General features: G+C 49.5%; 1 protein-coding gene across 6 annotated transcripts; it reads right to left on the bottom strand.

Moving 5' to 3' along the window:
* Positions 1–2,937: 2,937 nt before the first annotated feature.
* On the bottom strand, positions 2,938–22,199 carry ATOSB (atos homolog B). Of its 6 annotated transcripts, none has more exons than XM_060199240.1 (9): positions 22,178–22,199; positions 9,873–10,016; positions 8,328–9,285; positions 6,983–7,041; positions 6,683–6,791; positions 6,396–6,554; positions 6,118–6,186; positions 5,862–6,037; positions 2,938–4,223 (listed from the first exon to the last, which is right to left on the bottom strand). In XM_060199240.1, the coding sequence occupies exons 3-9, from the start codon at positions 9,207–9,209 to the stop codon at positions 4,070–4,072; spliced, it is 1,608 nt and encodes a 535-aa protein (XP_060055223.1). In that variant the 5' UTR covers positions 9,210–9,285; positions 9,873–10,016; positions 22,178–22,199; the 3' UTR covers positions 2,938–4,069. The 6 variants fall into 6 exon arrangements, with proteins under 6 accessions (XP_060055223.1, XP_060055222.1, XP_060055224.1 ...); XM_060199239.1 differs by lacking the exon at positions 22,178–22,199 and adding an exon at positions 21,763–21,876; XM_060199241.1 differs by lacking the exon at positions 22,178–22,199 and adding an exon at positions 21,790–21,850.
* Between the last annotated feature and the right edge of the window lie 1,184 nt (positions 22,200–23,383).

Genomic DNA, 23,383 nt, shown 5'->3' with positions numbered 1-23,383 from the left:
TCGAGTTTTTTACTCCCACCTGAGACTCAGTTTACCCTTCTGACCCAAGGGAAAAAACAAACAAACAAAAATCTAGCATCTGTCACCATGGCAACCAGGGAATTTAAGTATGAGTCCCTACCATGGTTGCCATGGCGACGTTCAATGGTAGTCCTGCTGTGTTATGCCCAACCCTTCCACTGGGGCCTGACCCCATTCCTGTTGCTATGGTGACTGTTGCACTGTGATTGGACTGCTATTCCTCCCAACCCGTCTTTTCCCAAGACACCATAGATTTTTTTACCTCTTCTCTGTCTGGTCTATCTCTCAGACACACACACACACACACACGCACACGCACACGCACACGCACACGCACACGCACACGCACACGCGCTCAAGACACATCTTTAGGGAGACTTGCAAAGTCACTGTTTTCCCAGACCAGTGTTCTGAAGCTCAGAGGTGCTAAAATCATGAGAAAAAAAAACAACAGTATAAGAATGCAGATTTAGGCGGTAGCGCAGCTGGTTAAGAGCAGGTGGCGCAAAGCGCAAGCACCCGCGTAAGGATCCCGGTTCGAGTCCCCGGCTCCCCACCTGCAGGGGCGCCTCTTCACAAGCGGTGAAGCAGGTCTGCAGGTGTCTGTCTTTCTCTCCCCTTCTGTCTTCCCCTCCTCTCTCCATTTCTCTCTGTCCTATCTGACAACGACGACATCAATAACAACAATAACTACAATAAAAAAACAAGGGCAACACAAGGGAATAAATATTTTTCCTTTTGTTGCCCTTGTTTTGTATTGTTGTTGTAGTTATCATTGTAGTTGTTATTGATGTTGTCGTTGTTAGATAGGAAAGAGAGAAATGGAGAGAGGAGGGGAAGACAGAGACCGGGTGAGAAAGATAGACACCTGCAGACCTACTTCACCGCCTGTGAAGTGATTTCCCTGCAGGTGGGGAGCCATGGGCTCAAACCGGGATTCTTAAGCTGGTCCCTGCGCTTAACCCACTGCGCCACCGCCCAACTCCCAAAAAAATATTTTTAAAAAAATAATGCAGATCCGCATTTACAAACTTGGTCTTTAGAAAAATTTTTTATATTTATTTATTTCCCCTTTTGTTGCCCTTGTTTTAGTTATTGTTGATGTTGTTGTTGTTGGATAGGACAGAGAGAAATGGAGAGAGGAGGGGAAGACAGAGGGGGGAGAGAAAGATAGACACCTGCAGACCTGTTTCACCACTTGTGAAGACTATCCTGCAGGTGGGGAGCCGGGGGCTTGTACCGGGATCCTTACACTGGTCCTTGAGCTTTGCACCACCTGCGCTTAACCCGCTGTGCTACCTACCGCCTGACTCCCACAAAGTTCGTTCGTCTTTTTTTTTTTTCTTTTGCGCCTCCAAGATTATCACTGGGACTCAGTTTCTGCACTATGAATCCACTGTTCCTGGAGGCTATTTTTTTCCATTTTGTTGCCCTTGTTGATATTGTTATTGTTGCCATTGCTGCTATTGTTTGATAGGACAGAAAAATTGAGAGGAGAGGGAGACTGAAAGGGAGAGAGAAGGAGGGACACCTGCAGCTTTGCTTCATTGCTTGTGAAGCGACCCCCCTGCAGGTGGAGAGCCGAGGCTCAACCAGGATTCTTACGCTGGTGCTAGCGCCTCATGCCACCTGCGCTTAACCCACTGTGCTACAGCGCGGCCCCCTTTTTGATGTTGTTTTCACTAGTTCTGGCTTGTAATTATGTCAGGGATTGAACCAGGGACCATGGAGCTTCAAGCATGAACATCTGTTTAAAACAGTGGAGTTGGGTGGTAGCACAGCGGGTTAAGCGCACATGGCGCAAAGCCAAGGACTGGCCTAAGGATGCCTGTTTGAGCCCTCCCCCCCCCCTCCCCACCTGCAGGGGAGTAGCTTCACAGGCGGTGAGATAGGTCTGCAGGTGTCTTTCTCTCCCCCTCTGTCTTCCCCTCTTCTAGGTCTCTCTGTCCTATCCAACCACAACGACATCAATAACAATAATCACTACAGCAATAAAAAAAAACAAGGGCAACAAAAGGGAGTAAGTAAATAAATAAATATAAAAAAAACGAAAAAAAAACCCAGTGATTTCACCATTTTCAGCCCATCTTGGATGGAGCTTGAAGAAATCATGTTAAGTGAAATAAGTCAGAAACAGAAGGATGAATATGGGACGATCTCACTCACAGAAAAACAAGATCAGAAGAGAAAACACAAGTAGAACCTGAACTGGAGTTGCTGTATTGCACCAATGTGAAAGTCTTTGGGGTGGGTGGATGGGGAGAGTACAGGTCCTGGAAAAGGATGACAGAGGACCTAGTGGGGGTTGTATTGTTATGTGGAAAACTGAGAAATGTTCTGCACGTAAAACGTATTGTATTCACTGTCAAATGTAAAACATTAATCCCCCAATAAAGGGGGAGGACATGAACATCTATTGTGTAAACTATCTACAAAGCCCCTGAGAATTCAGGTTGGTTTTTTTTTTTTTTTTTTTTTTTTTGGTTTTAGACTTATTTATGAGAGGCAGAGAGAGAGAGAGAACACCAGAGCATCACTCTGGCATATGTGGTGCTGGGGATTGAACTTGGAACCTTATACCTAAGGCTTCAACATTTTATCCATTATGCCAGCACCCAGGGTCCTAGACTTTGGCTTTTTTGTTTTTAATATTTTCTTAATTATTGGATAGAGACAGCTAGAAATTGAGAGTGAAGGGGATGATTGAGAGGGAGATAGGTAGACACCTGCAATACTGTTTCACCACCCACAAAGCTTTCTCCCTGTAAGTGGGGACTGGGGATTCGAATCTGGGTACTTACGCATTGTAACATGTGCACTCAACCAGGTGCACCACCACCCACTTCATTATCTGAAAGGGCAGAGTCCTAGTTCCGTCTAGATTTCCATTCCCATTCTGGAATGCACATGGCAATAGGAAAAGCAGAGCTTATTTCAAGTTTCCAAACAAGAACTTATTTATTTTTATTTTTTCTAAAAAAAAAAAAAAAAAAAGTACCAGGTACATTTTTTTTTTTCTGCTTTTGTTTTTCTTTCAAGTTTCAGCAAATGCTTGTTCCTCTCAGCCCAACCCCAGGACCCAGGAGTCAGGGCTAAGGCTGGGTCAGAGTCTGGAGTGGGAAATGGGGTAGTTGGGAACCACATATCTAAGTTTGGGGGTGCTCCTCACCCCAGCTGAGGTAGGTGGGTCAGAGTCTGGCCAGGTGAGAGGAGGCACCCCAGTCCTTGGCCCTGACTCTGCCCCTTGAACACCATCCTCAGTCAGGACCCCAAATCAAGGAGACATAGGCAGGAGATGGGGGAACTGGAGTCTGGAGCCCTAGGTGAGGGGTGGTTAACCCCCAGGTGTGTGCGCATTCTCTCTCTCTCTCTTACACACACACACACACACACACACACACACACACACACACAGTTGGCTTTGAGAAAGGGGTCCGAGGACAGGGAAAGTGAAAGGAAAAGGGCAAGACAGGGAATCTGAGTCTTTGGCAAGTGACTCAGTCTTTCTGAGAGAACTTCTCCGCCTAGGTCAAGGGAAATTAGGTCTCCCACAGTCCCCCCTCCCCCCCCCCCCCACACAATTAGCCTCTTCAGCTCCTGAGGTCAGGGCAATATCTGAGAGTAGGGAAGGAGATGGGATGATGCCAATTATTAGGTTTGGGAGGTTATCAAGGCAATCCAATTGAAATAAATTATAAATTAAAAATAAATAAAATAATAAGTGACCCCTGCCCAGAACAGGGAGGTAACGCTGGCGTGACTTGCCTGGGAACTTGGGACAACCTCAGTGTAGCTCCACTTCCTCCCCACTACCTAAGCCAGTCTGGGAAATCTGAGGAGGGGGCAGGCACATGGAGCACCCCAAGTAGGGCAGAATGTGCGAAGGATCAGAAGCTTTAAGTGCCCAAATCATCAGTTTGGGCATGAGCATGGCGAGGGTTTTAATTCAAGCCTGAAGGGTCTCTTGCCACCTCTCCACATGTTTGTTCTGTCCAGGATGGAGCAGGATGGCAGGTCCTGGGCCTACTAGAGTTCAGGGCACTGGATATCAGGGCAAAGGTGAATAACGTGGATTGTGTGGGGCCTCGGTCACAGCCTGCAGCTCGTAGGGGAGCCCTGTGTCCAGTTCCAGGCTTCGGCGGGAGAAAAGCAGGCGAATATCTCCATGCAGGCTTAGACGGCCTGAGCGGGAACTTCGGAACCTGGGGGATGGAGGATGGGGGTCATCAGAATGAGAAGCCAGACAGTAAAGTTGCAGACACTACCATGATGCTTATCCTGGCTTCCCTGGGCAGACGACCTCACCAGTGTGTCCTGGAACCTACCTCCCCAGAGCTCTACCCCACTAGGGAAAGCTAGAGACAAACTGAGGGGAGTGGAAGGCAGATAGCATCATGGTTATGAAAACAGACTCTCATGCCTGAGTCTCCTAAGTCTCAGGTTCAATCTTCCGCACCTCCATAAGCCTGAGCTGAATGGTGCACTGGTTAAAAAGAAAGAAAGAAAGAAAAAAAAAAAAAGCGGGGCCAAGTGGTGGCACACTTGGTTGAGCGGTATACCTATTATAATATGCAAGGACCCGGGTTTGAGCCCCCAGTCCCCACCTGCAGGGGGAAAGCTTTATGAGTGGTGAAGCAGGGCTGCAGGTGTCTCTCTGTCTCTCTACCACCCCCTTCCCTCTTGAGATTTCTGGCTGTCTCTATCCAATAAATAAAGACAATTAAAAAAGAAAAGAAAAGAAAAGAAAAACAGAAAATAAAAGAAAAAGAAACAGGCTGAGGGTATGGATCTACTACCCAATGACCATTTCCAGCAGAGAAGCAAGTACAGAAGCCAGACCTTCCACCTTCTGCACCCCATAAGGAATTTTGGTCCATATTCCTAGAGGGATAAATAGGGAAGCTTCCAATGGAGGGGATGGGACATGGAACTTTGGTGGTGGGAACTGTATGGAATTGTAGCCCTCTTTTCCTACAATCTTACTACTCACTAATAAAATTTAAAGGCAGGGGGTAGATAGCATAATGGTTATGCAAAGAGACTCTCATGCCTAAGGCTTCAAAGTCCCAGGTTCAATCCTCTGCACCATCCTAAGACAGAGCTGAGCAGTGCTCTGGTAAAAAAAAAAAAAAAAAAAAGGAGAGTGGGGGTAGATAAAACAATGCGTATACAAAGAGATTTCATGCCTGAGACTCCAGAGTCCCAGGTTCAATCCCTACCCCCTAGGCAACAACAACATAAACCAGATGTGAGCAGTGTTCCAGTAAAAGAAAGGATTCGGGTAGTAGCACAGTGGCAAAGCGCAAAGCGCAAGGGATGTAAGGATCTCAGTTCGAGCCCTGGCTCCCCACCTGCAGGGGCGACACTTCACAGGCGGTGAAGCAGGTCTGCAGGTGTCTAACTTTCTCTCCCCCTCTCTGTCTTCCCCTCCTCTCTCCATTTCTCTCTGTCCTACCCAACAACAATGACATCAGTAACAACAACAATAATAACTACAACAATAAAACAACAAGGGCAACAAAAGGGAATGAATAAATAAATATTAAAAAAGAAAGAAAGAGGAAGAGGAGGAGAAGAAGAAGAAAGAGAAACAGCAGCAGCAGCAAAGAGAAATCAGACACCAAAAATGGAAACCTGGGTTAAGGAAATGATACTTTTTTAAAAGATTTTATTTATTTACTAGAAAGGCAGGAGAGAGAGAGAGAGAGAGAGAGAAAGAGCCAGACATCACACTGGTACATGTGCTCCTGGAGAGTCCAGTGCTTTATCCAAGGCGCCACCTTCTGGACGGCAGGAAAGGATACTCAATCCTCCCAGCCCCTCCAGGGCCCTGCCCTTACCTGAGGTGCAGCAAGTAGCAGAGGAGGCGGTGGGTGGGGCTAGCACTACCCTCCTCCCCTACAGGCACCAAAAAGAGGCGATGACGCAGGAAGGTCACGTGGGCAGCAGGCATATCCGAGAAGTCAAAGGTCACAAGGAACATCTTCACCACAGTCTGGTTGGGGTTAAATAAGGTCTGGGGGCAGGAGAGGGAAGGTTGGTAGGGCCTAGGGGTAATATCCTCTCTCCCCACGTTCCCCCTCAGGGAGAACTCACCACTTGGATGGTACCCATCTTGGGCACACTGTAACCCTTCCTCCCCAAGGGGTTCAGGTCCACGACGCCCTAGGCAGACACAGAGCCATCAGCCAAGGAGGGTCCTGAATACTCATCCATTTCCATAATTTCCCCTCTGAGACCTGACCCCTGTCCCCTGCTAGAGCATTCCTCACCAGGCCCTGATTCTCTTTTAGATGAGGACCGTCTAAAGAACACATCCTGTGCCCTGCCCCTGCCCTCCCACCCCTCCTGTATGGGTTGGGGCTAGGTCATACCAGGAAGGGGGCCGGGGCATTTTGCTCAGAGACATCAAAGAAGGTGACAGTGACAGGCAGAGTGACATGCTGGGGGCAGTAGGATCCACTGGCTCCAATCTCTGCTGTGAAGCCCTCGATGTGGCCAGATGGTGCAAAGCGTCCTCGAAGTAATGATTCCTGGGGTTGGGATCAGAAAAACTCATTGTAAGAGAGATGTCAACTCTTTTTTCCTTAGCCGTACAAGCCATACCTCACCATCCCACTTCCCCCAGGACCCTTCCATCACAGAACCCAAGGGGAACTACCTCAAAGTTGCCCAACAGGGTCCGGCTGACCGCAGGGGTAGCAACAGGGGAGGCACTGGCCTGCCTGGCCAGCAGGCCTGGCCCCTTCCGGAGGCTTCGAAGGGAGCTCCTGGTAGGGGAGGGGATACACAGGGGATTGGTGTGATGCCTCTGGGATGCCTGCTTCTGCCCTTGATTCCCACCCATTGCCGCTCCCTAAGGCGCCTACCCTGGGGTCCTCTAGATGGGGCGTAGAAAGATGATTACAGACTTCTGCCCCCATTTTCAGGGACAGAGCAGATTGAGAAACTGATCACTTACGGCTTCAGGCGACGGGCACCTTTCAGCCTCCGCCCCATGGGACTGCATTCTGTTGGGTCCTGTTGGGGAGGAAAGAGTTTGGGTGAAGGTTGGCTTTGTTAGGGAGCAGGAGTTCATCAAAAGCTCTCCCACTGCCACCCCTCTCCTAAGCCTTCATCATCCCCCATATAGTTATCTAAGATTAAGTGGAGGGGCCAGGTGGTGATGCACCCAGTTGAGAACACATATTACAGTGCTCAAGGACCGAGAGGTTCAAGACCCAGGGTTCCCACCTTCAGGGGGGAAGCTTCACAAGCAGTGAAGCAAGTGCCGCAGTTGTCTCTGTCTCTTTCTCTCTCTTATTTATGTTTATTTATTTATTATTGGATAGTAACAGAACTTGAGAGGGGAGGGGGAGAGAGAAAGAGAGACAGAGACACCTGTGGCTCTACTTCACCACTCATGAAGCTTTCCCCCTGTAGGTGGGGACCAGGGGCTTGAACCTGGATCCTTGCGAACTGTAATGTGAGTGCTTAACCAGGTACACCACCACCTGACCCCTCTCTCTGTCTCTCTCCTTCTCATCTCCCTCTCCCTTTTCAATTTCTCTTTGTCCTATCAAATTATAAAAAAGGGCAGGAGTAGATAGTATAATGGTTATGCAAAGAGACTCTGCATAAACAGGGCAGTAGCAGAGTGGGTTAAGCAAACATGGCATGAAACCCAAGGATCCTGGTTCAAGCCCCCAGTTCCCTACCTGCAGGGGGGGGTCACTTCACAGGTGGTGAAGCAGGTCTGCAGGTGTCTATCTTTCTCTCCCCTCTCTGTCTTCCCCTCCTCTCTCCATTTCTCTCTGTCCTATCCAACAACAATAGCATGGTAACAATAACAACAACAATGGCAACAAAACGGGAAAATGACCTCGAGGAACAGTGGTTTCATAGTGCTGGCCTGAGCTCCAGCAATAACCTCGAGACAAAAACCAACAACAACAAACAAAAAAGAGACTCTAATGCCTGAGGCTCTAAAGTCCTAGGTTCAATCCCCTGCACCACCATGAACCAGAACTGATCGGTTAAAAAAGAAAAGGGTGTGCGTGGAGGTAGATAGCATAATGGTTAATCAAAGAGACTCTCATGCCTGAGGCTCTAAAGTCCCAGGTTCAATCCCCCACACCACCATAAACCAGAGCTGAGCAGTGCTCTGGTTAAAAATTAAAAAAAAAAAAAAATTAAAAAAGGAAAACAGTCACTGGGAGTAGTGGGGGAGCAACAATCTCCAGAAATAACCCTGATGGCAATTAAAAAAAAGGGGGGAGGGGAGAGACTAAGTGGCCGTCTGCAACTCTGCTGGCTGGCTTACTTACCAGCACAGGCTCCTTGGGCCCAGGCAGCAGGTGACTCCGGAAGGGTGTGGCTTTGGCATCAGAACTGTTGGCAGCAGAAGGGTGACCCAGGGTTCCCCGGCGCCTCCGAGGGGCTGGCCCCTCATCCTCAGAGCTGACATCCAGGGCTTCTCCAGCAGGAAGCAGCCTTCGCTTGGTGGGGCAGGGGCCTGGAGGTCCAGGGCCAGGGGGTGTGTGCTCGGGACTGTGCCCATTGGCAGTGCCAGGAGACACCCTTGGCCAGGGGCTGCCCCCATTGCCCACCCCAGCCACTGGGGTCTTACCCCCTATTTGTGCAAGACTGTGCAAATCAGTGTCAAGTGTGTGCAGCTGGCCTGAAGGGGCTGGCCCTGGAGACTCCCCCAGGAACCCCTGTGCCCCTGGGGCTGGGGATGCCCAGTCTCTGGTGTGCAAAGTATTGCAGGAAGCATGTGATGGAGGCCAGAGTGGACTCTGGGCCCCTGTAGTCCAAGGTGAGGTGGAGTTATCTCCCTGTTCCACAACACAGAGGCCATGATGGCAGAAATGCTGGCTGGCCACACCCAGTCCCTCTGGACCCAAGAGACCCACGGAAGCTGGTTCTTCAGGGGGTAGTCCCTCTCTGGCCCCCAGCCCAGGGCCTCTCTTCAGCTCCCGGGGACCCTCAGTGGGTGGGGCTGGCCGCTTCAGGGCCCTATGAGATTCAGAGGCACCAGCTGAAGGGGAAAAGATGGATACCTGGTAGACCCCGGGGGATGTCACCCCCCCTGCTGGGCTGTAACCCATGAGCAGACCACCCTGGAGGGCCCCCTGCCTGACTGCGGGCTGTGAAGGGCCAGCCTCTGGCTCTGAGGATGGAGATGGCTCCGCCTGCACGTGGCGCATGAAGTCCCCCCTTGGGTCAGGGGGGGCCCCCCACACAGCCTTTATGCTGGTCCTGGGCTGGGGGGTCTGGGGACATCTGTGCAAGGGAAGAGAAGGAAAGGTGGTTAGGGGATTCAAACAGTCTCTCCCTCCCAGCTGAGTTTCAGACTCACACCACAACACCCCCCACCCACCCTGGTCTAAAGAAATGACCTTATGGGCTGGGAACATAATGTAATTGTTATGCAAAAAGACTCTCATGCCTGACGCTCTGAGGTCTCAGGTTCAATCCCCAGCACCACCATAAACCAGAGCTGAGCAGTGTTCTGGTCTGTAAATCCCTCTCATTAAAAAAAAAAAAAAAAAAGTAAATAAAATTAAAAAAAAAAGAATAAGTGACCTGGGGTAGTGGTAGATAGTACAATAGTTATGCAAAGAGACTCTCGTGCCTGAGGCTCCAAAGTTCCAGGTTCAATACACAGTGGATTGTGTATTGCACCACAAACCAGAGCTGAGCAGTGCTCTGGTTAAAAAATAATAATAATAATTTAAAAAAATAGGCCTTATAAGCCTCCAGGGCTGAAGGTGGACTAACAGAATGCAGGTGCCACTCCAGAACTTCTAGGAGGATGGCTTCTTTGCTCAAGCTTCTCGCTGCACCACCTCCCTCTCCCCAGCACTCACCCCGATGAACAGGCCTTAAGCCTAGCTGTGTGTTCCCTCTTCCTGACTGCTGCCTTGCTCTCCTAGCTTGCAGTCTGCTCCATGCCTGCTGCACTGGCAAGGTGACTGCCACCATTCCGTGCAGCTCCTGGGCTCAGCTGGACCCTGGGGAGAGAAGAAGAGACTCAGGCCAGTGACAAGGCTTCTGTGATTGTGGGTTAATGCGGCACACTCTCAGATAACTTCCTCCCATGTGAGAAAATCCCAGGGCCAGTATTAGAATCCAGGGCCCACTCACGGGCGGTGAAGCAGGCCTGCAGGTGTCTGTCTTTCTCTCCCCCTCTGTCTTGCCCTCCTCTCTCCATTTCTCTCTGTCCTAACAACGATGATATCAATAACAAAAACAATAACTACAACAACAATAACTACAACAACGGGAATGGGGCAGTAGCACAGCTGGTTAAGCACATGTGGCGCAAAGCCGGGATGGCGTAAGGATCTTGGTTTGAGCCCCCGGCTCCCCACCTGCAGGGGAGTCACTTCACAGGCAGTGAAGCAGGTCTGCAGGTGTCTATCTTTCTCTCCTCCTCTCTGTCTTCCCCTCCTCTCTCCATTTCTCTCTGTCCTATCCAACAACAACGACATCAATAACAACAACAATAACTATAACAATAAAAAGGGCAACAGAAAGAGAATAAATAAATATTGAAAAATTAAAAAAAGAAGTACAACAATAATAAAAAACAAGGGCAACAAAAGGAAAAATAAATAATATAATTTTTTTTTAAAAAAAAGTAAAGAATAGGGGCTGGGTGGTGGAGCACCTGGTTGAGCACACATGTTACAGTGCACAAGGACCCGGGTTCAAGCCCCTGGTCCCTACCTGTAGGGGGGAAGCTTCATGAGTGGTGAAGCAGGGCTGCAGGTGTCTCTCTGTGTCTCTCCCTTTCTACCACCCCTTCCCTCTCAATTTCTGGTTGTCTCTATCCAATATATAAGTAAAGAATAAATAAATAAAAGTAATTTAAAAAAGAAAGAAAAGAATAAGTGGCCTGGGGTGGTGGTGGATGGACTCTCATGCCTGAGGCTCCGAAGTCCCAGGTTCAAACCCCTGCCCCACCATAAACCAGAACTAAGAAGTGCTCTGGTCTCTCTTTCTCTCTGTATGTATTTCCCTTTGTATCTCATTAAAATAAAACAAATAAAATATATGTTTTTAAGAATTCCAAGAGACCATAGGAGCTGACAGATGACCAGAGCAAGAATTTAGCCTGCCAAGTTCTACACCTCCTATTTGCATGCCTAGTTTCAAAGGTACAAGTGCTAGCAGAGTCCACAGGGTAGAGGTTTGCAGAAATCACACCCCATCAGTACTTCTTAGGAACAAACCTCAGATTATTTCAAAGTGAGTCCTTCAGCCTTAAATGCTCCATGGTTGCAATCTGTCCCATTAACAGAAGGCAAGAAATCTTAACCCAGGGGGCTGGGCAGTAGCGCAGAGGGTTAAGCGCACATGGCGCAAAGTGCAAGCACCGGGGTAAGGCTCCCAGTTCAATCCCCCAGCTCCCCACCTGCAGGGGGGTCACTTCACAAGCAGTGAAGCAAGTCTTCAGGTGTCTCTCTCCCCCTCCACTCTCTGTCCTATACAACAACAAGGACAGCAGTAACAATAATAGTAACAACAACGATCAACAACAAGGGCAACAAAAGGGAAAAAATGGCCTCCAGGAGCAGTAGTGTTGTAGTGCAGGCACCGGGCCCCAGTGATAACCCTGGAAACAAAAAAAAAAAAAAAAAAAGAAAGAAAGAAAGAAAGATAAAAAAGAAATCAAACCCAAAACAAGTCACTCTAACAAAAACAAACAAAAAACAAGTCTAGTGAGGAGACACAGCCAGAAAGTACTCCCCCCACCTCACCCCACTGCTAGGGCCTGGCCCTCCCCTCATCCCTGCAAACTAGAGATAAGACAGTGGCACTCAGAAAGCTGGAAGCAACTAGAAGTACCATTCTGCTCCTCCCCCAACATATCCAACACACATACCAAAGCCCAAAACCCAAACCACTGTTTTTGTTTACTTTTCTTTTTTGAATAGAGACAGACAGAAATTGAGAGGAGAGGGGGATATGGAGAAGGAGATAGAAAGGCAGACAACTGAGACAACTGCAGCACTGCTTCATTGCTCCAGAAGCTTCTCCTCTGTGGGTGGGGGTGAGGGGCTTGAACCTGGGGCCTTGTGCATGGCAACTTGTGTGCTCTACCAGGTGCACCACTGCCTGACCCTGCTTTACTTTTTTTTGGTTTCGGTGTCAGGGGGCCTAGTAAGTCCACCCTAGCCCATCCTGGGTGTCAGAACGGTCAAGGTGAAGGCTGTCTTTTCTCATAGGAGGACATACGGCCCCCAGGATCAAGTTTCTACTCTGGAGAGTGACCTGTGGTGCCTGCCATCCATTGGCATTTCCTCTTCAAGGAACACCTTCTGTATGCCTTCCCAAGCCCTATCTTTCCTACTGAGCAACAGCCCCAACAATGCAGTGGAAAGCTCCCAGAGTAAGAGAAACACTAACTGTACAGGGAGAATCAGCAACAGCAGAGGTGGGAGTGGGGGACAGGGGAGAAAGGGAGACATGTAGCCAGGGATGGAAAGGCTCTCCTACACCACGTTCTACTGGTTTAACTCCACCCTATGTTCAATTGGAACTGGGAGCTCTAAGAAAATCCTGGCTCCCTGTGGTGGTGGGGTGGGTAGAAAGGGCTGAATGCCAACAGCAGCATTGTCAGAGCACACCTCCTGTACTTATCTCTGCCTCTTCTTTCCTCTCTCAAGCTGTAATCACTCAGGAAGGGCCTTTTCCTTAGCACTTCCACCTCCAGGTCCCACCTGTGACCTCTTGAGCCTTTGCCCTGGAGGAAGCCAGGTGATGACATGATGCCCTGCGTGACCCCAGCACGTCTGGCATCTGCTCATTACCCCAGAACCTTCTCAGTTTCCGCCCTGTCAATAAGAGTCTCTAAGACTCACTTCCCTGCCATCCAGCCAGTCTGGCTCTAGACTATGGCTTCAAGCTGACTCATGGGGCAGGACTGCAGGGGGCTGGGGAGTAGGGTAGGCCTAACCTCACCCTGTGCAGGGGTTGGGCAGCAGCTGGCAGCAAACAGCTGTGCCAGGCTGTGACTGGCAAGGACTACAGCTCCCAACATGCCAAGGGACCAGGTTAGCAAAAACAACAAGTCCCAGAATACCACGGAGTCTGTACCCTCAGACACCTGCTAGGCCTGGGAGGTGAAGTAGGTTGGTTTTGCTATAGGATAAAGCCTCTAGGTTCACTCTCCTCTTCTCTTCAGTATTAAAGATATCCATTTCCATGCGCATCAGAGAGGGTGGCAGAAAGAATACCTGCTTTCCACTCTCATCCTATGCAGAGAGAATTGCTTCCAGCTGCTCTACAATTTGTCCCTCCACATATCCACGTAAGATAGGGGGGCTGTTCCCTAGGACCACCACGGTGGGGAGGAAAGTCAGCCTCAGTCCTCTCACCAACATCTTGACTACTGACCTAGAGCCCTCTCTACCCTCAGTGAAGAGAGCAGCCCCCCTCCCCCATACCGCCTCCAAACTGAGTCTAGCAGACTCATCCCAGTTTCCACACTCCTTGTTCTGGAGAATCCCCCACACCCCCTACTGAGCTTTCTAGGGCCATTTCTCATCCCTCTCCTCCCACGGCCTGGGACAAGCCCCATTCACCACTGGAGCTTCGGAGCTTTGCTCTTTGACCCCAGCACACACTCACCCCGATCCCAAACTGGTTCCGCCGCCGCGGCTGCTGCTCCGGGCCCTTCCGTCCCGTCCCGGTCCCTCCCCTTGAGTCCCTGGAGTTCCCCACTGCGGGCCCCCAACCCAAACAAAGGGTGGCTCAGGCTGAGCCCAGCTCTGTGAGCCTCTTCTCAGTTCAGCTTCCTGTGCAACACTAGCGGGCCCTGGAGCCCGCAGCCCCCCAGCGGCTGCCGCGCCCCTCCCCGCGACAGTCCCTCCCCGTGGCTGCCCCGGCTCGGCGCAGCCGACTCTGCTGGCCCTCTGACTCACAGGCCATTTCCTACCAGCTGATGGGGCCGCCCGCCCCGCCCAGCACCCTGCCACCCCCTCCGCCAAAGCTGCGGCCGTCACGCCCCCCTCAGGCCACGCCCCCCTGGGAGAGCGCCCCTGCTCATAGGTCCAGAGGAGGCCAGCCTCCCCAAGACATCAAGCGTGAGACACACCCCCTCTCTGAGACGCATGCTCATTGGCCCACGAGGGAGCAGGCCTACCAGATCTCCCCGCCCACCTTCTTAACCCTTCAGCAGCCGGAGTCCAAAGCAGCTCTCTGCCCTGCCATTTAACCCTTTCAAAGGCCTAAGCGTCCCACCTCTCACCCCGCCCTTCCCCTTCAGGGCATGTTAATAGGACGCCTCAGGGCTTTCACAGACAGTTTGACAAACTTCAAAGTCTCTTTCCATACCAGACCCCAAGTATCCCTACTCCCATTCATTTCTCCCGGCCTGAAAAGCTAACAACCATAGACCAGTGGACTATTGACGCCCAAGAAGCTTCTGTCATACCAGAATTGATGAAAAAGTCTTGAAGTAGGATCCTGTCTCTTTCCACTGACAACTGGTATTCTTATTTCTCTTTTTATTATTTTTCTTTGCATTATCTTCATTTATTTATTGGACAGAGACAGCCAGAAATCAAGAGGGAAGGGAGTGATAGAGGAGAGAGACAGAGAGACACCTGCAGCACTGCTTCACCACTTGCAAAGCTTTTCCCCTGCAGGTGGTCCGGGACAGGGGCTTCGAACCTGGGTCCTTGAGCACTGTAACATGTGCACTCAACCCGGTTAGCCACCAACCGGCCCTGGTATTCTTATTTTTCTTACTCTAGACTGATGTCCTTTTGCCTTCCTTTAAGGGACACCAAAGGTTCCTGGGATTGGGTTAAGTTTTCATGCAGGGACCTAAGTAAGCATCATTCTTTGAATTTCTGAACTTCCATTCTGAGATCAGTGTTTCATTCCTTCTATCACTACCGTTTTTTAAATATTTCTTTCTTTATTATTATTATTAAAATATTTATTTTTCCTTTTGTTGCCCTTGTTTTTTATTGTTGTTTGTAGTTATTGTTGTTGTTATTGATTTCGTTGTTGTTGAATAGGACAGAGAGAAGTGGAGAGGGGGGAGGCAGAGAGGGGGAGAGAAAGATAGACACCTGCAGACCTGCTTCACCGCCTGTGAAGCGACTCCCCTGCACATGGGGAGCCAGGGGCTCTAACCAGGATCCTCACACCGATCCTTGTGCTTCATGCCACCTGCGCTTAAACCGCTGTGCTACCGCCCGACTCCCTATTTTTTATTTTAAAAAATATTTTATTTATTTATCATTGAGAGGGATAGGAAGAGAGAGAGAGAGAGGGAACCAGACATCACTCTGGTACATGTGCTGCTGGGGATCGAACTCCGGACCTCATGCTTGAGAGTCCAGTGCTTTATACACTGCGCCACCTCCCGGACCACTCTTGATTATTAAAAAAATATTTTTTGTTTATTTATTTTCCTTTTTTGTTGCTCTTGTTGTTTTTATCATTGTTGGGGTTATTATTGTTGTTATTTATGTTGTTGCCGGATAGGACAGAGAGAAATGGAGAAAGAAGGGGAAGACAGAGATGGGGAGAGAAAGACAGACACCTGCAGACCTGCTTCACTGCTAGTGAAGCAACCCCCCTGCAGATGGGGGTGGGGGGGTTGAACCGGGATCCTTACGCCTGTCCTTGATTTTCGTGCCATGTGCGCTTAACCCGCTGCTCTACAGCCCGACCCCCTTTTTTCTTTCTTTCTTTTTAAATTTTATTTATTTATTTATTTATTGGATAGAGACAGTCAGAAATTGAGAGGGAAGGGAATGATAGAGAGGGAGAGAGACAGAGACACCTGCAGCACTGCTTCACCACTTGCAAAGCTCTTCCCCTGCAGGTGGGGACCCGGGGCTCCAACCCGGATCCTTGTGCATTGTAACATGTGCGCTCAACCAGGTGCGCCACCACCGAGCCCCTCTTTATTTATTTTTATTTAATAGGATAGAGGGAGATGGAGATTGAAGGAGAGAGAGTTCTGCAGCACTGCTTCACCATTTGTGAGGCTTCCCCTCTGCAAGTGGGAACTGGGAGGGGGGCTTGAACCTGGGTCCTTGCACACAGTAACATGTGCTTTCAACCAGGTGTGCCCCCCCAAGTATTCTCTGTTTTCATAGGTCTCTGATCATGGAGGCAGAGCACTCAGTGGAAGTGGGACCCAAAGGCAGAGAGTGGGGGAAATGTGCCCAACTCTCTTGATGAAGCTTACCCCATGACTCACAACTCCCTCGAAACTCCCTACCCACCCCTTGAGTCACTGGGCCCCAGGCCCAGCCCAGAGCCAGCCAAATTAAGCAGCAGAACCAGCATTCCCAATTCTTGTCCTTCTAGTCTTTAAGTGACCAGGATAGAAATCTTTGCAAGGATTAGGCCTTCCTTCCTGCCCCCTTACCAGAGTACTGCAAAGCTCTGGTTTATGGTGGTGCTGAGGATTGAGCCTGGGACCTCTGGCATGAAAGTTCCAAATGGGGAGTCAGGCGGTAATGCAGCTGGTTAAGTGCAGGTGGCTGCAAAGCACAAAGGCCAGTGTAAGGATCCCGGTTCCAGTCCCTGGTTCCCCCACCTGCAGGGGAGTCGCTTTACAGGCGGTGAAGCAGGTCTGCAGGTGTCTCTCTTTCTCCCCCACCCCTTTCTTCCCTTCCTTTCTTCATTTCTCTCTGTCCTACCCAACTACAATGACAACAATAATAACTAAAATAATAAAACAAGGGCAACAAAAGAGAATAAATAAATAAATATTTTTTAAAAAAGAAAAGAAAAGAAAGCTACATATGGTGCTGTCTCCCAGGCCCAAGGATTAGGCATTCAAAGACACTTTTCAGAAGTGTTGAGCTAAGGACAAGCTAAGAAAATAGTTAGCCCTGGGGGTCCGGCAGTAGCGCAGCACGTTAAGCGCATGTGGCGCAAAGTGCAATGATTGGAGTAAGGATCCCGTTTCCAGCCCCTGGCTCCCCACCTGCAGGGGAGTCGCTTCGCAGACAGAGGCAGGTCTGCAGATGTCTTATCTTTCTCTCCCCCTCTCTGTCTCCCCCCCTCCATTTCTCTCTGTCCTATCCAACACAACGAAATCAATAATAACAACAATAATAACTACAATAAAACAACAAGGGCAACAAAAGGGAATAAATATTTTTTAAAAATAGCCCTGTTTCCCTTTTCCTAAATACTTACTGGCAAGTCAAACAATTTGCCATTTAAGAGATCTTTTTTCCTTTTCATTATGATTTATTTTTAATTAAAACTATTTTATCATTATTTTTATTATCTTTATTTATTGGCTAGAGACAACCATAAATCAAGAAGGAAAGGGGAGATAGAGAGGTAGAGAAACAGAGAGACACCTGCAGCCCTGCTTTACCACTCATGAAGCTTTCCTCCTGCAGGTGGGGACCAGGAGCTTGAACCCGGGTTCTTCCGCATTATACATGTGTACATGTGTGCTCAACCAGGTGCGCCAGCACCCTGCCCTGATATTTTTCCTTTTAGTCCTTCCTCAAAAGCAGTAAGCACCAGTCAGATGTGGACTCAAAGGCCCTGGGGTGTCAGGTTTAGTTAGAGCAGGTTCCCTGGATGTGTCTCCAGCAGAAGGGCTTAATGGCACATTCTTTCTCCTTTCTGCTGTACTTCAGTGATCACAGAAGACCCAAAGTCCTTATTTCAATCTTATTTATTTATTTATTTTTCCTAGAGCGCTGCTCAGCTCTGGTTTACAGGTGGTCTGTGTCTGGGGGGGGAGGGGTTTGCACCTGGGATTTAAGAGCCTCAGGCATGAGAGTCTCTTTGCATAACCATTATGCTATCTACCACCACCACCACCACCCTTTTTTTCTTCTTTTTATAGAGACAAAGAAGGCAGACAGGTGGAGAAAGAGTGCATGAAAAAGGCAGAGACCAGAGCACGAAAGCTTCCTTCAGTGTGGCAGAGACCAGGCTCGCACCTGCAAAGCAGCACATTCTCCAAGTCAGCTATTTCACTGGCCCTTACTTCTTTTTTTTTTTTTAAAGATTTTTTAAAAAATATTTATTTATTCATTTCCTTTTGTTGTCCTTGTTGTTTTATTGTTGTAGTTACCATTGTTGTTGTCATTTTTGGATAGGACAGAGAGAAATGGAGAGAGATGGGGAAGACAGAGGGGGAGAAAAAGATAGATACAGGGAGAAAAAAAAAAAGAAAAAGATAGATACTTGCAGACCTGCTTCACCACTTCTGAAGTGACTATCAAGCTGGGGTTTGAACCGGGATCCTTAAGCAGGACCTTGCGCTTTCTTTGCGCCACCTACACTTAACCCACTGCGCTACCACACAACTCCCTCCAGAGTCCTTATTTCTACCTTGCTGGTGCTGGTGCTGGTGCTGTGGGTCCTAAGGGTCCTTAGGCTGTCACTGGCTAGAAAAAACAAAACAAAACAAACCCACCTACTGGGAGTCTGCAGGTGTCTTTCTCTCCCCCTCTCTGTCTTCTTCTCCTCTCTCCATTTCTCTCTGTCCTACCCAACAAAGATGACAACAATAATAACTACAGCAATAAAACAAGGGCAACATGAGGGTAGATGCATGTACATGTATTTACCGTCCCCTACTCCCTCCTCGTCCCTTTGACTTAGGTAGAAGAAGGAAGGACAGGTAAGTTCCTCTAAACTTTCTCCTCACCTCAGTCCAGCGGAAAAACTCTAAGAACCCAGTTGCACAACCTGACTTCTTTTTTTGTTTGTTTGTTTCTTTCTTTTCTTTTTTTTTTTGTTTATTCAATTTATTTATTTTTCTTGGGGAATTAATTTTTTACGTTCAACAGTAAATACAACAGTTTGTACATGCATAACATTCCCCAGTTTCCCATATAACAATACAACCCCCACTAGGTCCTCTGAATCCTTCCTGGACCTGTGTTCTCCCCACCCACCCACCCCAGAGTCTTTCACTTTGGTGCGATATATCAGCCTGACTTCTTTGCTAATTCAAAATTAAGGAAAAATTCGTGTGGTCTGGAGGTGGCGCAGTGGATAAAACATTGGACTCTCAAGCATGAGGTCCTGAGTTCAATCCCAGGCAGCACATGTACCAGAGTGATGGTTGGTTCTTTCTCCCTCTCCTCCTATCTTTCTCATAAATAAATAAACTATTAAAAAAAAAAATTAAGGAAAAATTCAATGCCTTGAACAAAACTTCAGAGTACCAACATAAGAGGCTGTCTGCCTTAGTGAAAGCTTGCTGAGAAGACAGGCAGACACAACACTGTAGGAAGGGAACACTTCCCTTGGTGACCCTCCCCGCCTTGTTCTATCTTATTGTCACAATCATAGGCTCAGGCCTTATTTATCTACAAAGGTCAGAGGGCAATAGTTCAGGGAGAAAAATCAGAGCTGTTTCAGGCCACAGCATAACCAGCAGCACAGTACAACCTACAATCAAGAGATCTTACCTAATCGCCCCAAACACCAGCCCTGCTTTGTCTTTTTAGTAGCTATTATCAAGAAACTTCTCTCCTACACATTTATATTTCTCCCTTTATCAAAATGGTAGCTTTACAAGAACAGTAACTTTGTTTTTTTGACTTTTAAATTTTATTGTTCTTTTTATTAGTGATTTAGCAGAGTTTTACAAAATTACAAAGATTTCAGGGGTATAATTTCATACTCATACATGGTAAGTGTTAGTAAGTCACCACACCCTCCATGAAAGCTCTGTGCCTCTTCCTCCCTGTGCTTTAAGTGGTCACAAAGACAGCAATAACTCTGTAGGTTTTGTTCATGCTGGTATTGCAAGAATAAACATCAGTGCCTGGCACATAATAGATGCTCAATAAACCTGGATAAAGGAACAATGAGCCTAGACTGAGTGAAGAGCCATCAGATCTGTGTCTCAATGTTTGCTCTTTCATAGTGAGACCTGCTGAAAATCGGTGTCCTTGGCCCTGATTTAGGGTTTGTGTGATGATTACCTGAAGGCCTCTCGATTCTAGTCTTAATTTGCTATACTTCTAATGGTTGTTATTCACTCATATCCATTTTCAGAGGATGAGTCCAAGTGTCTGAATGCCCTGCTGCTTGTGCCAAAGCAGAAAGGCTCTATACTCCACTCAAAGCACAGCATACTGATGTCCTTTCTTTCTAAGCCCCAGCCACTCACAAATGCTTCAGAGGAGCTCGCTGGGGTGAGTCTGCCCTGAGCCCGCCTCCCAGAGACAGTCAGGGGAGCTGTGTTGCCATAGCAATCAGCTCCTCCTCAAAAGGCTTCAGCCTGCCCTCCTTTACCCCACCCTACCCCAGGGCTTTGTCTGGCCTCAGCACCCCCTCCCCTCCAGGCAGTCTCAGCAAGGAGGCTGGCTTGGGGCCCCTTTCGGCAGCACCCGCACAAGTCATTCAGACAGTGTGGACGGCAGACCTTTCCCACCCTCTCTCTTCCCAGCCCAGAGGCAAGAACTCTAGTGCTTCATCAAGTCCCCACAGGGAAGCAGAGGAGCCCTCCTCCCATCCCCACAACTCCCAACCCCCCACCAAAAATAAACAGGGTGTGGGACTAGATTTTAGTTTCAATTCTGACACCTTCCAGGTCAGGAGTGTGGGCAGCCATTCCCTCCTTCTCCCAGGAGCTGAAGCTGGAAACTCACATCACTTTCCAAGTTCAGCCCACAATAGTGGTCCACTCCTCTGGACAGATCAAAGGCCTCAATACCACCCCTCCCCATTTCCACACAGAAGCCCAGGATTTTTGAGGCTCCTCAAGCAGAAGAAAAAGGCTGAAGGAAATCACTGTGGCAGGTGGTGAAAATGTGGCTACCAGTTTATTGATTTGGGCTTGTTAGGAGAGACTTTGGCAGTGGTGGGGCTGGGGGCTGGGCTTTGCTGTGTACTAGGGTCTCTGATGTAGGAGTGCAAAGTCCCAGGCAGGGCATAGCTCCTAGACAGGCAAAGACCAGGCCAGGCCCCAGGGTGAGGAAGGAAGTGGGAAATGAGCACACCCAGAACATAAGGGCAGGGCAAAGGGGGGTGGGGAGGAGAAGACAGGGACCACCGGCAAGCTTCTGGGAGGAACAGGAACTGGGGAGTGGGGGCTGGAGAGTGTAACAGGAACCAAGTGGGGAAAAAAAGGTCGGTCCCCTGGGAAACCAGGTAGGGCAATAAAGCCCAGTCTCAGCAGTGAGACAGAGCCACAACAGGAGACAGTCACACCAGCTCCGCTGGCTGGCAGGGCCTAGCGCCTCTCCGTGTGTGTGCGCGCATGCCAGAAGGTGGAGTTAGTGGAGCCAGGTGCACTGCTGCCTCACCCCACGAATCCCGTTCTCCTCACTCCTGGAACACAGTGTACAACAACTTCCTGGAGTTTCCACAAGGCCCCCAGATGATTACTTTCTCAAGAGTGCCAGGGGTTCTTCCCCTCAGCTGGGGCCTGCAACCCTCTTCTCTCCTTATACAGAGGAGGTGGAATTTAGTCTCTCCCTCCCCTCCCACGGGGGGGGGGCAGCCCTTCCCCCCCAAGCACCTTCAGATCCTCTCCCCTAAAGCAAGGCCTCCAATCCTACACATTAGACCTAGGTCCCTCATCTGTCCAAGGACCCCAGGAGAATGCACCTCCCAGTACACACAGTGAGCCCCCAACTCCTTCCCAACAGTTTTCCTCCCCCCCCCATACTCTTCATATCCTCTGTTTACCTAACGAGGCCCCCCCCCCAAACAAACACACACCTCGTCAGGTCTGCCCAGGAGCACCCCCATTCTTGCCCCTACTTCCACGCGCACCCTGTCCCACACCTGCAAGTTCCGTGAGCCCCGTGGCACCTGGGGAGGTAGTGGATTCTCCGAGTTGCTGAGCCACCCTAGCTGCAGCCGCTGCCCGCAGACCTCGCCCCTTCACCCCGAGCCCCGCCCCGCAGCGCCCGGGCCCCGCCCCCGCCCCTGGCCCCACCCCCATCTCCCCCTCTCGCGTCCCCCTCCCTAGATCTAGCGGCCTCTAGACCCCTCCCCCTGCACCGGGCCACGCACATAGTGGCTCCTCCCCTTTCCACAGGCTCCCAGTCCCCACCCCAGCCTTATACTAGGACCCACCCCCTCGAGTTCCAACCTGGCAGAACCCTAGCTGGGACTCTCTTTCTCCGTTCGCCCCCCTCCCATGTCGGAACGTCTCTTCTGCTCCACCCCATCCCGTTTTCTCTCCAATCCGCCTTACCCCGGAGCTTCTGCTCCTGCCCTGACTTGCTGATTCTGATTGGCGGCGGCAGCCCCAATGAATGACCGGGGAGTCCAAGTGATCGCTGCAGGTCGCCCGAGGTCCCACCCCGGCCACGTGCGGCTTCTGTGATGACAGGTCTCGAGGGGCGGGGCCTCGGGCCGCCAGCTGGGGACCCAGCCGAGCTGGTGGCCGGGGGCGCGGCAGGTCTCAGAGTTCTCCGCAAGCTTTCGTGCGACTGCGACTGCGACTGCGACTGCGACTGCGAGGCCTCTTTATTCGGACTTCGGGGCTAGCGTGTGCCTCTATCTTTAGTGGGAGATGGAGGCAAACGCTAGAAGAAGAAGTGGGAGATGGCGGTGGGGTGCAAGGAGTCTTCGGGGTGTGGAACAATGGGAAATCTGGACCGTGGGGGTCTCCAGCTTGTGCGGTTGAGCGGTTTCTGCAGCTTATTCTGTGAGAGAGTGTTTGAATTTTCCATAAACGGCAGTAAAAGTCAGATCCAAACCTGTGGAAGTGGGTCAAGGAGGAAATCTGTGAATTTTGCAAGTTTAGGTTAAAAAAAAATTTTTTTAAAGATTTGTTTATGTGGCGACAGAGTCTCGTACATGTGCGATCCGATCCATGTACTTCCAGATAGACTTTGTCTTTTTTTTTCACTTTTTTTTTAAATTGGGGAATTAATGTTTTACATTCAACAGTCAGTACAATAGTTTGTACATGCATAACATTCCCCAGTTTCCCATATAACAATACAACCCCCACTAGGTCCTCTGAATCCTTCCTGGACCTGTATTCTCCCCGCCCACCCACCCCAGAGTCTTTTACTTGGGTGCAATATGCCAATTCCATTTCAGGTTCTACTTCTGTTTTCTTTTCTGATCTTGTTTTTCAATTTCTGCTTTAGAGTGAGATCATCCCATATTCATCCTTCTGTTTCTGACTTTTTTCGGATGGACTTTTTCATTCTTTTTATTTTAGATAGAGGAATAGAGTGGTCCGGAGGGTGGCGCAGTGGATAAAGCATTGGACTCTCAAGTATGAGGTCCGGAGTTCAGTCCCCAGCAGCACATGTACCAGAGTGATGCCTGGTTCTTTCTCTCTTCCTGTCTTTCTCATTAATAAATAAATAAATAAATAACATTTTGAAAGAGAGAAAAAGTCACTAGAGCCACCCCTGGCACTGTTCCACCGCCTACGGAGCTT

This window comes from Erinaceus europaeus, chromosome 10 (genome assembly GCF_950295315.1).
Source record: "Erinaceus europaeus chromosome 10, mEriEur2.1, whole genome shotgun sequence".
NCBI lineage: Eukaryota > Metazoa > Chordata > Mammalia > Eulipotyphla > Erinaceidae > Erinaceus > Erinaceus europaeus.
Note: the sequence above shows the minus strand (reverse complement) of the source record. Positions and strands in the feature narration are given on the sequence as shown.